This window comes from Suillus subalutaceus (assembly GCF_016647625.1).
Source record: "Suillus subalutaceus strain FC151 chromosome Unknown DFJ58scaffold_314, whole genome shotgun sequence".
In the NCBI taxonomy this organism is placed as follows: Eukaryota; Fungi; Basidiomycota; class Agaricomycetes; order Boletales; family Suillaceae; genus Suillus; species Suillus subalutaceus.
The window spans coordinates 15,934-29,698 of record NW_024540563.1 but is presented as its reverse complement, the minus strand read 5'-3'; the positions used below and the strand labels follow the sequence as shown (position 1 = coordinate 29,698).

General features: G+C 43.1%; 1 protein-coding gene across 1 annotated transcript; it reads left to right on the top strand.

Annotated features, from left to right (window-relative positions):
* Positions 1-6,449: 6,449 nt before the first annotated feature.
* Positions 6,450-8,093, top strand: DFJ58DRAFT_848486 (uncharacterized protein; the record flags this gene model as incomplete). Its single annotated transcript, XM_041393642.1, has 8 exons — positions 6,450-6,519; positions 6,585-6,613; positions 6,668-7,041; positions 7,092-7,220; positions 7,269-7,392; positions 7,462-7,686; positions 7,766-7,864; positions 7,944-8,093. 8 exons carry the CDS (start codon positions 6,450-6,452, stop codon positions 8,091-8,093), a joined length of 1,200 nt encoding a protein of 399 aa, XP_041235322.1.
* Between the last annotated feature and the right edge of the window lie 5,672 nt (positions 8,094-13,765).

The window sequence follows — 13,765 nt, the reverse complement described above, 5'->3', positions numbered from 1 at the left end:
GTGACCTTGTGCATATTGCAGCTTCCATTCGATGGCCTGGAGGTGGCTGTTGCAAGGTGTAGTCCTGCTGCCAGATACTGAACTCTCGCTCACACGTAGCACAGTGAGTGACAGCATGTATAGTTCCTGCATCTTCATCCAGGTATCAATCCTCCATCGGAGAGTGTTGCTTTGCTGAACCATCTTCCCTTCTTGATTATCTGTTGCGTGAACTCCAAGGCCAGCTCTGTTTGCTTTCATTTGCCGTCTATTGAAGTAAGAACAATGTCATAAAAGTAACAGTACACTCACTGTTGTTCCTCAAGTTCTAAGCCAGTACTGATTAATATGCTAGGGGTGTAATCCTCGTGTAGGGCAAGGCAAGTTCCTGTTTGAAGGTTGATCTCATCCTCCCTAGCCAGTTCTAGTCGTAGCAAAGCCATAGTGACAGCTGCAATGCGTCAAGATCAAAATGAGCACATAAGCATTACCATCATTGTCTCGTACTTACTTTCTGCCTTTCGTTTGAAAGGATTAGGCTGTGTAGGGTCGTACTCCCAAGCCTCCACTTGTTCTCTCCATTGTTTGAGGGTGGGACCATATTCACCTTGCAAACCATCATCAAGGTCCTCAAATGCTTCACAATGGTTCTCACGCTCTGGGAATGCATTCTTTATCTTGTGAAGCATAGCATGACCTGAAAAATCTAAGTTGCCATTTTTTTTCACAAAATCAATGCACCAAGTCCAACAACCTATTTCCAATTTGAGTCTACGAAGTAATCATCAAGGGTGTCTCATCGTGCGCCAGGCCCCATTTCTTTGGTGCTCGAAGCAACAGGGTTGATGTTGGCCCAGCCACGTTCTGGTGCTTCTCCGTCAGTCCTGCCTACCCCGTTCTTGAAAATGATGTTTGGCACTGCTCAATATGAGCGGGAAGGTGGAACTTTGGCATGAAAAATGAGATTGTCTTGACGGCATGCAAGAGATTGCATTGAAATCGGAAAGGCACTCATGTGGTGCCATAATTTTTTGTGCCACTGGCATGCGATGTCATAGGATACATTGAGAGTGTTGAGTACAGCATGATGTAGTGCTGAGAAAAACAAGTAGTTCATGTTAATATATCTACATGCATGTGTTAGATCGCCAATTGCTGGATGCAAAAGACAATTTACCTTTCACCCTTTTTAAAGATCCCCAATGGCGTTGGGCAGTTTCATGTTGTGGCGAGCACAGTCGACAGTACCTAAACCAGTGGTAGCGAGTCTGTGGTTAGACTTCATATCGGCCATGTTTACAGCATTGTGACTTGAACACGTTGATTTCTGCAAATCTAACTGTTAATATATGAAATAGAATAATTCAAACCACGAATCTCCTGGACGCTGTCCACACTGCTGTGCAAGAAATATTTATATGCTTTGTCCTTGACAAAATATCCCCAGCCACAACTTAGGCTCAGGTCAACACTGTCACTTGAAACAGCCTTGCGTTTTAAGCGGAAGTTCGCATCTATAGTGAGGAATAATCCATATAACCACCTAACAGTACTTATATCAGTAGAAATTACCCTCTGGACTGGAGCTCACTCTAAACTTACTGTCAAGGAGCATCTTTCCAACCAGCTGGGAGATTCTTCCCTGGGTGTGGGCACGCCAGGCACAATACAGTACATTCACCCTCAACTGTCCCATCTACACCACTGGGATTGTGACCTCGCTCCGAGCACTTAAGCATCTTCAAGTGGCGCCACTCGCATATCATCTGTGTAAATGAATCATACTGATCCTGGAGGAAGCTGGATTAACTTTGAAGGTACCTAAAAATTAAGTTTACCTTGATGGGAAGTAAGCCAGTGTTATCGGACATCCAGCTGAGCGCATTATAAAATTCAAAGGCAGATACTTTTGACTCAAATGAGAGTAGGTGATAGTGTTCAAGAATGCGGAATGTCGCAGCAGTTTTTGGATCTGATGTTGTCGAAGGAAACCACAATATTTGAAGTAGCTGTTGTATATGGCTTTGGGCTGTTGCGCAATTGCAGAAGTCGAGAGATACTTCCTGTATGCCATGGGTGTCAACAACAATAAAATCATCATTGAATGTGCGACGAGGATTAAAATATATCTGGCCAGTGGTGTGGCCAAGCTGGATGTGAAGGCCCAGGGTTTTCAGAGAGATTTGCTCGAAGTATTGACCATTCCATTTCTGTATTGATATTAGATATTAGCCTTACATCCTCATCTCCCAATCAGACATGAAAGCATACCTCCAATTTGTGAAGCAGGTGGTGCACATTAGCCAACAGGATGCAAGGTGAACAATAGATCTCTGACCCTAAGCAGTCCTGACACCTGTACTCTGGGCTGGGACAATTACACTCTGAGCAAGATTGAGCGGCAAGTCTATTACATCTTCCTTCAAGATGGATCATTTCCTGCAGAAATAATTCTCAGTGCTTCAATCACATCAACAAAGGATGATCCTGAATAATGGTGAGTGACATATCAAAGGACTCAGAACATTATAGTGTACATACACCTGCTGTTCGTTTTCTCTTTTGCTGCCCTAAAAAGTCCAATGATACATTGAGCGGGAGATCATCGAATGGCTCAGGAATTGACAATGGTGCCGCATCATGCAGAGTCAGTGCTGCGCAAGTTCGATTATTAGTGGTAAACATTGAGCTTGGGTTTCTTTTTCCATCTCTTCGGTACTCTGGACATTACTTCACAGTATATTGTCTGGATTGAAGATGTCCCTGCCTCAGAAGAGCCGACGGCATAAGTAGGATCTGTAGACATTCTTTGTTGGTTTCTGCGCTGATTGTCATGGTGTTGAGCGAAGAGTATTCATCCATATTGACCTCACATTTATGGTTCAAGTCATTACCAGAAAAAAAATCAAGTGTTCATTTAGCAGAGAATGAACATGACAGACATGAATAAGTAGTCAAAGACTAACAAATGAGATTGATGCATGCAGATATGATGGGCAGAGCTGTGTGAACCAAATACGGTGCCACAAACAGACATGTTTAGGGCCGGAATGAATTTTTCACTAGCGATGATGTCCAAATAGTGATGATGCCTTAAAGCTGGCACTGAGATGTCAACCAATGCTACCAAATGAAGTATGGTATCGAACCTACTAGTGTGTCACCTGCTTGCTGCAAGCCTACGTCAGATGGCACAATGAACTTTCTGTTCTCCCAGGACAAGTGACTGAACGGTAAAGTATGTAGCAACATGATTGTCTGGTGTCTGGAGTTCAAATTTCATGCTATCCCTATGGCAAGTGTTACATATAACAGAGAGTTAATGAAAACGTGAAAACTCGCCAGATGTATGATGGAAAAACTCCGATGTAGCAGCCCTGAGTAACGCAATAAAAAGGGGGTTCTAGATCATGCTGTGAAGGCATATTATAGAATATTCCTTGATAAGAGTATAGAAAGCACTCTTCTGCCATAGCGTTCACGGCCTCCTCAAACTCTAAACTGCCCTCATGCACAGTCACAAACTCCTTTGGTTTGACCATGTAGGGCATCATGGCAATATCGAGCCAAAGGGGATCGGTGGATCTTGCATTGAGAGATATCCTGGGAGTGGGTAAAATGAAAGACACTATGTTCTTTGGGTATGTCCTCAGAAATTCCTCCATTAATAGTGAAAGACTCACTCTGCATCATGAACATCGACATGGTGGTAGTATTTCTGGTGCTTTCAATGTCATATTTAACAGTCACTGGGTCAATACAAAGTTCTAGAGAAAATTGCTGGTGGTAGTTACAGTAGTTTTTGGTTTAGTCTTATGAACCACTACCAATGATATAGCGGTACACTCACCCCGGACATTAACATTGATATCAAAATTTGCTTAGACCTAAACGGTGTTATTGGAAATTGATTTGCGGTGCTTGGAATCACTGGTACAATAATTTCAGACAGTATGAGTCACTGTATATAACACTGATGCATCACTGATGCATCACTGATGCATCTCTATGATTAATACAATATATTGATATCAGGAGCAGTATGGTATAGTAGCTCATTGCGTGAAGTATATCCTGTAGGTCAATCATGACATGCGTGAGCAGAACACAAGTGGTGGCCAGGATTCCTAGTACGAGGCGAAAATTCACTGGTTGAAATTGGGACTGCTCGGGTTCTTTGCGATGACACTAAAGATGTCGACCTAGTTGAAATTTGGATTGTTCGGGTTCTTTGCGATGACACCAAGAATGTTGACCAGTTGCTGGAGGACTTGTCAATAGACAGTGTGAGATTTTGACATACAGTGACGATAATGTGCATTGTACCATTTCAACATCTGCAAGGTCCTGTTTGATGTAACAGTTAGATATAAAGTTGTCAAATTATCAGTAAAGTGTGACTCACCGCTCATGCTGGTACTACCAATGTTTTTGTGAAAGTCTTCAACTGCTTTTGGGTGAGGGTATCAGCACTGACATTGGTCAGATGGTTTTGTAATGTTCATTATGGATTGAAACATACCAATGGTGCTCTTGATCATATTTTGGTTTGTTCTTCTTGCTGATGATGATGGCACAGTTACTGTGTCTTTTGGTACACATTAGTAGCTAGAACAGAGAGAGAAGTGCGCACTTTGCATTTGAATATCTCTTGTGGTAAGAACAAGCAGTGTCGAGTTGCCAGTCTTTCAAGTTTGGTGTGTGATGAAATTAAGGCTGAAGCGCTGACTGAGTATGGCTATGCCATTGTTACCGCAATTGGCAAGCAAGAACTGATGCAAATCAGCCATTTGGTCTCATTATACATCAATCATATAGTACTAGTTAGATCAGCTCAGAGTATGTCTGCAGGGGTTCTACCTTGCACAATGATCTCGATAATAGCCAGATTAGTTATTGAACTGGTCATCTTTAGGCTCAAGTGCGACACATGATCATGTTCAAGTTGGAACTCAACTTGAACGTTGCAAACACTGCGAGTCAATAACTACTATCATGCACACTATGGCACATTGCATTGGACTGGTTCCTGTATCCACTAACTTATAATGTCATCCAGGTGGGTCTCTAGTTGCTGGCCAATATGACACAAATATACTTACTGAAGTACTAGCCGCAGCACAATGCTTACAATTACCTTTGATTTCGATTCTGATGTTCAACCTTCTATATCAATGCCCAGGTGATTCTCTCCTTCAAGTTGCTCTCAATGCGATGTTCTGAATGAGAGTATAGTACATGTTCGTTTCTCAACACTCGAATGTTCAATTACCTTTCGGATTTCGATTCCGATGTTCAACCTTCCATATCAATGCCTAGGAAGTTGGAACTCAATGTTGCAAACACTCCGGGTCAATAACTACTATCATGCACGCTATTGCACATTGCATTGGACTGGTTCCTGTATCCATTAACTTCTAATGTCATCCAGGTGGGTCTCTAGTTGCTGGCTAATATAAGACAAATGTACTTACTGAAGTACTAGCCGCAGCACAATGCTTACAATTACCCTTGATTTCAATTCCAATGTTCAACCTTCTATATCAATGCCCAGGTGATTCTCTCCTTGCTCTTGATGCGATGTTCTGAATATGAGAGTATAGTATATGTTTGTTGCTCAACATTCGAATGTTCCATTACCTTTCATATCAATGCCTAGGTGATTCTCTGCTTGCTCTCAATGCGCTGTCCTGAACTTATCTGAATATGAGAGTATAGTATATGTTCATTGCTAAAGATTCGAATGTTCAATGTCCAATGTCCAGGTGATTCAGTGCTTGCTCTCAATTGTGCGGTGTCCTGAACTTATACATTCAATGTCCAGGTGATTCCCTGCTTGTTCTCAATTGTGCTATGTCCTGAACTCATACATTCAACATCCAATGACCAGGTGATTTCCCACTTGCTCTCAATTGTGCGATGTTCTGGACTTATCCTATTATGAGAATGCAGTATATGTTCATTTGAACATCGTCTAGGTGATTCTCTGCTTACTCTCAATGTGAGGTGAACTTATTGATTTACCGCTTGCTCTCAATTGTGCGATATTCTGAACTTATGCATTCAACGTTCAATGTCCAGGTAATTCCCACTTGCTCTCAATGTGATGTTGTGAACTTATCTGATTATGAGAGTACAGTATGCCATGCCGTTCATTTAAACCATCATCAGTCATGGAATGAAAAAATTGCCTTGTAATTGGTTCATGTAGTAAGTTCATTAAATTAGCTTCCTTTTTCAATGGGTGATGTTAATCTGTTGTTTGGCAATGAGCCATATAAAGACGGACATAGACATTGTGAAGGGACACACTCGTCTATCATCGTGCGAAGTGAAAAAAAAGGTATGACAGCTCCACTATTAGCATGGCGTATGACTGAAAATTCTATGGCAGATGCCGCCAGCTAAGTGGACTACTATGGAACAGTACCTATAGCTCCAAGAATGGTTCCCGGAGTATACTGCACTCCATGATGGGGACAAGGAATACATGCTCTTCTGGCTTAAGATTTATCTTCATTGGTTTAGGAGATGGCCTGAGTGAGCTATTCTCTTCCCGTGTATCCCTACTAAAACAATATTAAAAAAGGAGCAACAAACCACAGAAACTCATGCCGAGGATTCACGTAAAGTTGTAAGTTGTCAAATGTGTTGACAATTTTTGACTGCTAATGCAAAACCCTGGTAGCAATTACAGACCTGGTTTCGTTGGCGGACAAATGCATCCAAGAAAAATCACGGCTTAAAGAAGGATATGTCCATCTTTGAAGCTGCACTGGTACCGAAGTCACATACAAAATCCACTGAAGAGATATACATGGACATGGTCTATAATGAATGGATCAAACCTCTCATCAAGGCCGAACAAGAGGCAGGTAACATAAGTACAGCTGGCCAGCGCATGGCATTGGGCCGAAAGTTTTGCAAGGAGCTCCTGGAAGACAAGTCAGACCAGGTTAAGGATGAAGTGAGAGAGAAGTATGATAAACAGAAAAAGGTAAAGAGGGTCATGTTAGACAATGAAGATGACAATGATGAAACTGATGCTGATGCCATTGCAAAGTAAGTACTGGCTTATGTTTGTGATTTTGATGTACTCACACGACCTATAGAGCTATCAATGATTTACCAATCATATGCCAGCGCTTTGCATATCTCATCAAGAAAAAAACTCAATTCATAGTCTCCTTCATGTGTGCCGGACCAAAGCCGAGGCATGATTGGGACATTGTTTCATTATCGTAAGCGCACCAAACTAGAAACATGACTAATGAACTCACACTACTAAGGTGCCATCCATCAGAAACCCCCGCTGGGAGTAATTTTTCTCAATTGTGCCCCAACAAGGACAACACCTTCCTTGCAGCATACCAGCAATACGCTGAGTTGATATTCCATAAGCCAATCTTTACTGTCTAAATCACTGTAGACTCACCCTGATACTCATCCATCAGCTGTGAACAAGCGTGACACTACTGCCAGGTGTTGAAGATGACAATGAGCTTGAAGAGCTTGAAGGATGCGACAATGGTGAAGAGGATGGAGGATGTGATGGTTCCATGGATTGGAATATTCCAGGTCTTTATATTGTTTTATGCCCGCCTGATGCAAGCTGATGCATCAATGTCAGGCTTTGGTAATACCAAAGCTGGCATCAGTGATGCATCATCATTCAATGAACTTGATCAATCCGTGTTTAACTCCGAGGTAAGGCCATTTCATTATCCTGCCTATGTTATCTAACGGTTTTCCGACCCAGGCCCAATCTAATACATCATTTGAACAGGCTCAGCCTGATGCATGGTCAGGTTTTGGTAATTTCGAAGCTGGCATCAGTGATGCATCATCACTCAATGAACTTGATCAATCTATGTCTAACTCCAAGGTAAGGCTGTTTCGTCATCCTGCCTATGTCATCTAACGGTTTTCTGGCACAGACCCAATCTAATACATCATTCAGACAGGCCCAGCCTGATGCGTCACTTGCACAGCCTCAACTTCACGCATCATTTGATTGGCACAACATTAGTACACTGCCTCCCGATCCAACTAGTGTGCCTGGGCTGAATGAGGTGTTCGGGTCATTGAACCTCTCACCAAGTCTGGTGAAGTAACGGAGACATTGCATGCTACTGCTGATGAAGGCAATATGTTGGGTCATTTGACTGCCTCCCAACTTGACTATGGGCAGCATGATTCCTGCAAAGTACATCCAAGACATCTTAGTATATTCTCACTTTCTTAATGCTAATGGACACAGAAAAAGGCGAACGAAGGCATAAGCCCATGTCTTCATGTCATGATCACAAATTTGCTTCTTGTACCATAGTAATGTTTGATGCTGTTAGTAACACATGTAGTCTCTGTTTTTCTCATGATGAATACAGTTGTGTTGTCAATTTAATCCCCTTAATAAGTGGTATATCGAGTGCGCCTGTACAGGCAGGCAGCGCAGAATTGAATTGAAAATGTCATCAGTCATGTGGGTCTGATAGTATCTTGTTTCAGTTGTTTGGAGTAAGGTTTGCTGGAGGTAGAATACAGCTAACTGACTGAAATTTATGAGATACAAGGTGTACATACTACAATCAATCTCCAAAGTTCGAGAGTGTAAACTAGTACATCATATGATGTTGGCTCCAGTCTGTGCGCTCACAAGAAATAGTTGGGACAGACATTGCTGCTTCAGCTGTGTACATCATGGTGGGGTAAACACTATGGTAGAATATCAGTTCATGCAGCCTGAGACTACCACTTACTTATAGTGTGCTGAGAATAACATGAGTTCGGGTAAACATTGAAGTGCCTCAAGACACTTTGAGAATGTGCAATTGATATGGGGTTCAAACTTCGGAGTGTCACAGACCTGTGCTTGAAAGCGACTGTGCTGAATGATGTCTAGCTCGCATATGAAGGAGAAGTCAAGAAAGGATGCAGTGGTAAGTTCAGCATATAGCCATGGGCCCGCTACAAAAAGGGTCCGTGCACAGCATATGGCAGCGAGCAGGTGGCAGTAGCGGGATGTGGACCCATATCGACCATGTACAACCATATGACGCTTCCCTTTTTTGACAGTTTGATGGATACTGATGATGGGGCTGCAAGAAGGATCTGTGTGGAGTGTTTGGAGGTGACCAGGTGGCGGCGGGATGTGGACCCATACTGGGAGGTATTGTTGATCATGTATGAGCGTGGGATGCTTCCCTTTTTTGAGAATGTTGATTTGATGCATTAAGTACTGATCACCTGTGTGTCACCATTAATACTACTGATTAGTAATGTTGATGCAATAGGATCTTCCTTACTAAGTAGTAGGGTTTACTTCTGCTGCAGCACTCAGCACTTCCCTTTGTAAAATAAAATATCTCTGGTAAATAGTGTCTTAAAACATATGTGATATAATCTGCCTATTTCCGAGTGGCCGAATTACCGAGAATTACCGGTGGCCGCTATTTGCCGACTAATGCCCCACCACCTCACAATCATTTCCCACGACGTCTCAACCACCTTGCTCATCACCACATACAACGAGCTCTATCAACGTGCTCAAATCTTACTCGTTTTTCTTGGTTCTTTCACGCATTGACTTCGATAAGGTATGTCATCCATTATTTCTTTGAATTAGGTCTAAAACATACACAATAGTTAACTGGTAAGTCTCGCCGCTGCCCGCTTATTAATCTTCTAGCTAGAGTGCTTACTGTCAGCGCCTTCCCTCCCAGTCCACTCTCCCACCTCGCCAGCCAGCAACATGCGCCATTCCAAGTGCATGTTGACCTCTTCGTGGGTGAAGATGTCAGTCCTCAATTCATCTCACTCGCTTCATACCACTACGGCTTCACCAAGTCAAATATGGCACAAAAGGCTGGAGGACAAGGGCAGGTGGGCAGACAATACAATGAGGAGAGGAACAGAGGTGGTCAACATAAACTCAAGGTGAGTAGTGTTGTACATTGCCCTCTTTGCCATGCTTATGATACAACACTGCTGCGCGCCCATCACTAGAGTTGTACTTGAGACAGCACACAAATAGTAGTATTGCATTGCGACGAGTGAAGAGAAGACAGCGATAAGCTACCTTTATTTAAACATTCTAGTCTGAATCTGATGAGCTACTATCAGAGTCGTCATCCTCGTCCTCAGTGTCTATGTCTATGGTAGCATGGCTCATTTTGGCTCTCTTCTGCTTCCTCATCACATACACTAGTTCACCCCTGGCATGGCACTCTCGGTTGAGCTGCATCCGTGCTTTACGATCATCATCAGGCAGAGTGACCCAATGGCATGTCTCCTTGTCTAAGGCTCCCCATAACTTTTCAACCTTGTTCCTGCCACCTACTTTACTTGGGTTGCGCACTGGACCAGAGAGAGGCCAATTCACCAGCTCGACACCATGGTGCTCGACAATTTTGCATTCATAGTTAGTATAGTTCATTTTAACTGAGCATTTGATGTTTTTCTTGAGCATAATAGACTCTGTTTGAGTATCAGCATAATGTGTGTGACCTTGAGGTCTTCGATCCCCCCGTGCACTACAATATAAAAACCCTCCATGCCAGTTCAAGCGCAGAGTGCCATCCACTGAGACAATGATCAGCTGAGTCAATATAATAAATGAAAACAAATACTACATACTTCATGATCCATTGAGGCCAATGAAGCATTAATGTCATGTCGAACTGCCTTTGGGTTGGCCCGAGCAGTCCATTGCTTCTGTTCACGTGCCTCGAGAATCTGTCCTTTGTAGACTTGTTTCTGTGCAAAGGTGAGCTTGGAGTAAGTATGGTCAAGCTCTGTCTTATTCTGAGCAATGAACTCTGTGAGCTTGAAACACTCGCCCTTTTCACAATCTGCATGAAAGTAAGTCCATTGATATAGCCAACACACTGAGACAAAGACATACCTTCATTGGCCTCCTTGAGTTGTGCTCGTACAAAGCCATTCCATAAATTGACACCCTGTCGCTGCTGAAGCAAGCAGCTCTTCAAGAATAGCTAGCTTCAAGTCCATTTTAGTGAACTAGGCCCATATATGAAGTTAGCAATAAATCAGTTCTCCAATACATTGACCTTACCGTCCGTGTGTTTCTGCGATATGGATGGCTTCCTGTACATACCCAGACTTCGTGGAATCAAGGGCAGTGGTCAAAGCTTCCAGTCAAGCCCGATGTTCTGCTTTTTGAGCCACTGACAACCTCGCTCATGAACGTTGAACCTTTCCCAGGTGAGCCATGTGTAGTATACAATGAGAATAAAAGCATTGAGATCAACTTACTTTATATTGTGTTGCATAAATCCAGAGTTAGAAAGAACTTCCAGTAACCAGAGGTCAAGATGAAATCAAATTTTCATAGCTAAACCGAACCTAAAATATGACATTCGAGTACATTGCAACTTGATTCACACCGTAGCTATATCAAACAAATTGCTCGGGTACACTATACTAAGAAATTAACCCGGGCCCACAAATAACCGAGTCGAAACTTACGAAGATAATGATTACTTGCATTGGCCATCACAGCGAGGATTGATGCCATGCGGTCCTCTGGAATGTCCAGTTTCGCAAGAATAGCTTGCCATGCAAAGGGTTCGTATCCACTCTTTTGTTCAATGCACCTCCAAATCTCACCCATTGTCATGGGAGGAACTTTCAAGTCCTTAAGACGGGCGTGAATACTTGCTGAGACCTGATTAGCCTGTGCATCTGACGGGCCCTCCGTCAAACGGGGATCAGCGGTGAGATAAATATGATTAGTGATTGAGATCCCTTGGTCATTTCCTTGCGTAATGCACACGAGATTTGGAGCCTGAACTTTAGCACCAGTAGTCTGATTTCATTTATCTATCAGTTCCATAACCAAAAATGTGTATATTGACTCACAGGCTCATGCAATGTCTCATCCCTCTTAGATCTATGGCGCTGGGTAGCCTTCGCATTAGCACCAGTCTTCTTCTGAGGCTATTTTATCCGAATCAGTTTGACTGCGTAATGTAGTATATTTACTCACAGGATTGTGCTGGGGCTTGTCTGAGTTGGAACTGCATTGCTGAACAGGTGCTCCTTGTGATTTTAATGAAGGTGACAAAGGTGCGATGACGAAAGGAGGAGGGCGCAAAGGTTGTAATGCGACTTCTGACTCGTGTTCCCTCACTGTACTAGTGGGAATCTTCACGATCTTTTTCTTCAGAGATGAAGAAGCAAGGACAAAAGGACGTGATGGTGGTAGTGCGGCTTCCAAGATATGTCCCTTCTCACCAATACCAGTCTTCTGAGGCTGTTTGAGAAAGGCGGTGGGCGTGATGGTGGTAGTATGGCAACCAAATTATGTTCCTTTGCAGGCACTCTTCTCAGTGTCAATGGCGAACTTAGAAGGTATGGTAGATCGTAGTTGTTGTTGCTGTTGCCGTTCTTGCTGTTGTTGCCATTGTTGTTGTTGTAGTTGTCGTCATCAGAATCAGAATCAGAATCAGAAAGTGAATGTAGGGATTGTTACAGTCAAGTACGCCCCTATTCATTTTCCTCCTTTTACATCATTGTATTACATCACGATCGCATCTTGCCATCACTAGATGATCTATTCTTGTTCTCTCTGACTTGTCTTATCTCTGACTTGTCTTATCTCTGACTTGTCTTATCTCTGACTCGTCTCTATTCTTGTTATCTCTGGCTCGTCTCGTCTTATCTCTGACTCGTCTTATGATCTCATCGTACCGGCCCTAAAGTTGTTACCGTTCACTATATAAACTCGTCCTGTACTATGTAGTTCTTTACTTTAATCTTACTAGGTTTTACCTGGAACTTCCTTCGCTTAAGACCTCCAATCTTAAGTCATATTGAACTTGATTCAAGTCGAGGACACTCTCCTTGTCTTGTCTTAGAACATCAAACTTCGGTATACACCAAAGTCTTGAACTGACCTTGGCCGATTACTCTTATCGAGTAGCCATACGTCTGAACTATCCTAGTTCGTAACAAAAGATTATAGTCTTCCACGAATACATCGCTATCACACGTTGTAACTCAGAACAGAACAAACCCTGGTCATCACGACAGATAGAACTCCAGGTCCCCAGAAGCTGAAAACAAGCTGACGTCATTAACACCAATTTTTGGCGCTTTTAACTTAGGTGCTGTACCACCCCTACCACCTTTGAATCCCCCGATGTCTTCCATGAAACCCATTGAAATCAAAATCGGATCTCCCCCAGTCTTTGACAGGGATAGAGATAAATCCAAAGGATTCTTGATGTCGTGCATGTCTTACCTCGATATCAATGAGAAGATCTATGTCGATGACAAACAGAAAATCATTTTCGTAACCTCCTTCATGAACGAAGGGAACGCGCGCTACTGGAAGGAAGATTTCCTCAGACAAGCGCAGGACCCCAACAACAAAACTACCGCAGGCCTTGTCAAAGGATATGGTACATGGGCCAAATTCCTTACCGACTTCAAAAGCGCGTTTAGGCCGCTTGATCCTTCGGGAACTGCGTTAGCCAAGCTCCGTAACCTGAAACAAGGAACCGAACTCCAAGATTATATCTCGGAATTCTTGATGCTTACACGACGGGCAGGAATTCAAGGTGACGTCGCTAAGAAGCAGTTCTTCCTAGACGGACTACACCCAGGATTGCTCACTCGCCTTTACGGCACGGGCGATGTCTCTGACGATTTCGAAGTTGTCCTCTCCACCTGTATCAATCTCGACAACTCACACCTTCACTTGAATGCCATCAGGGCACGCCACCAACCCCAGAAGAAAAAGAACTTCAGATCCAACCGATAT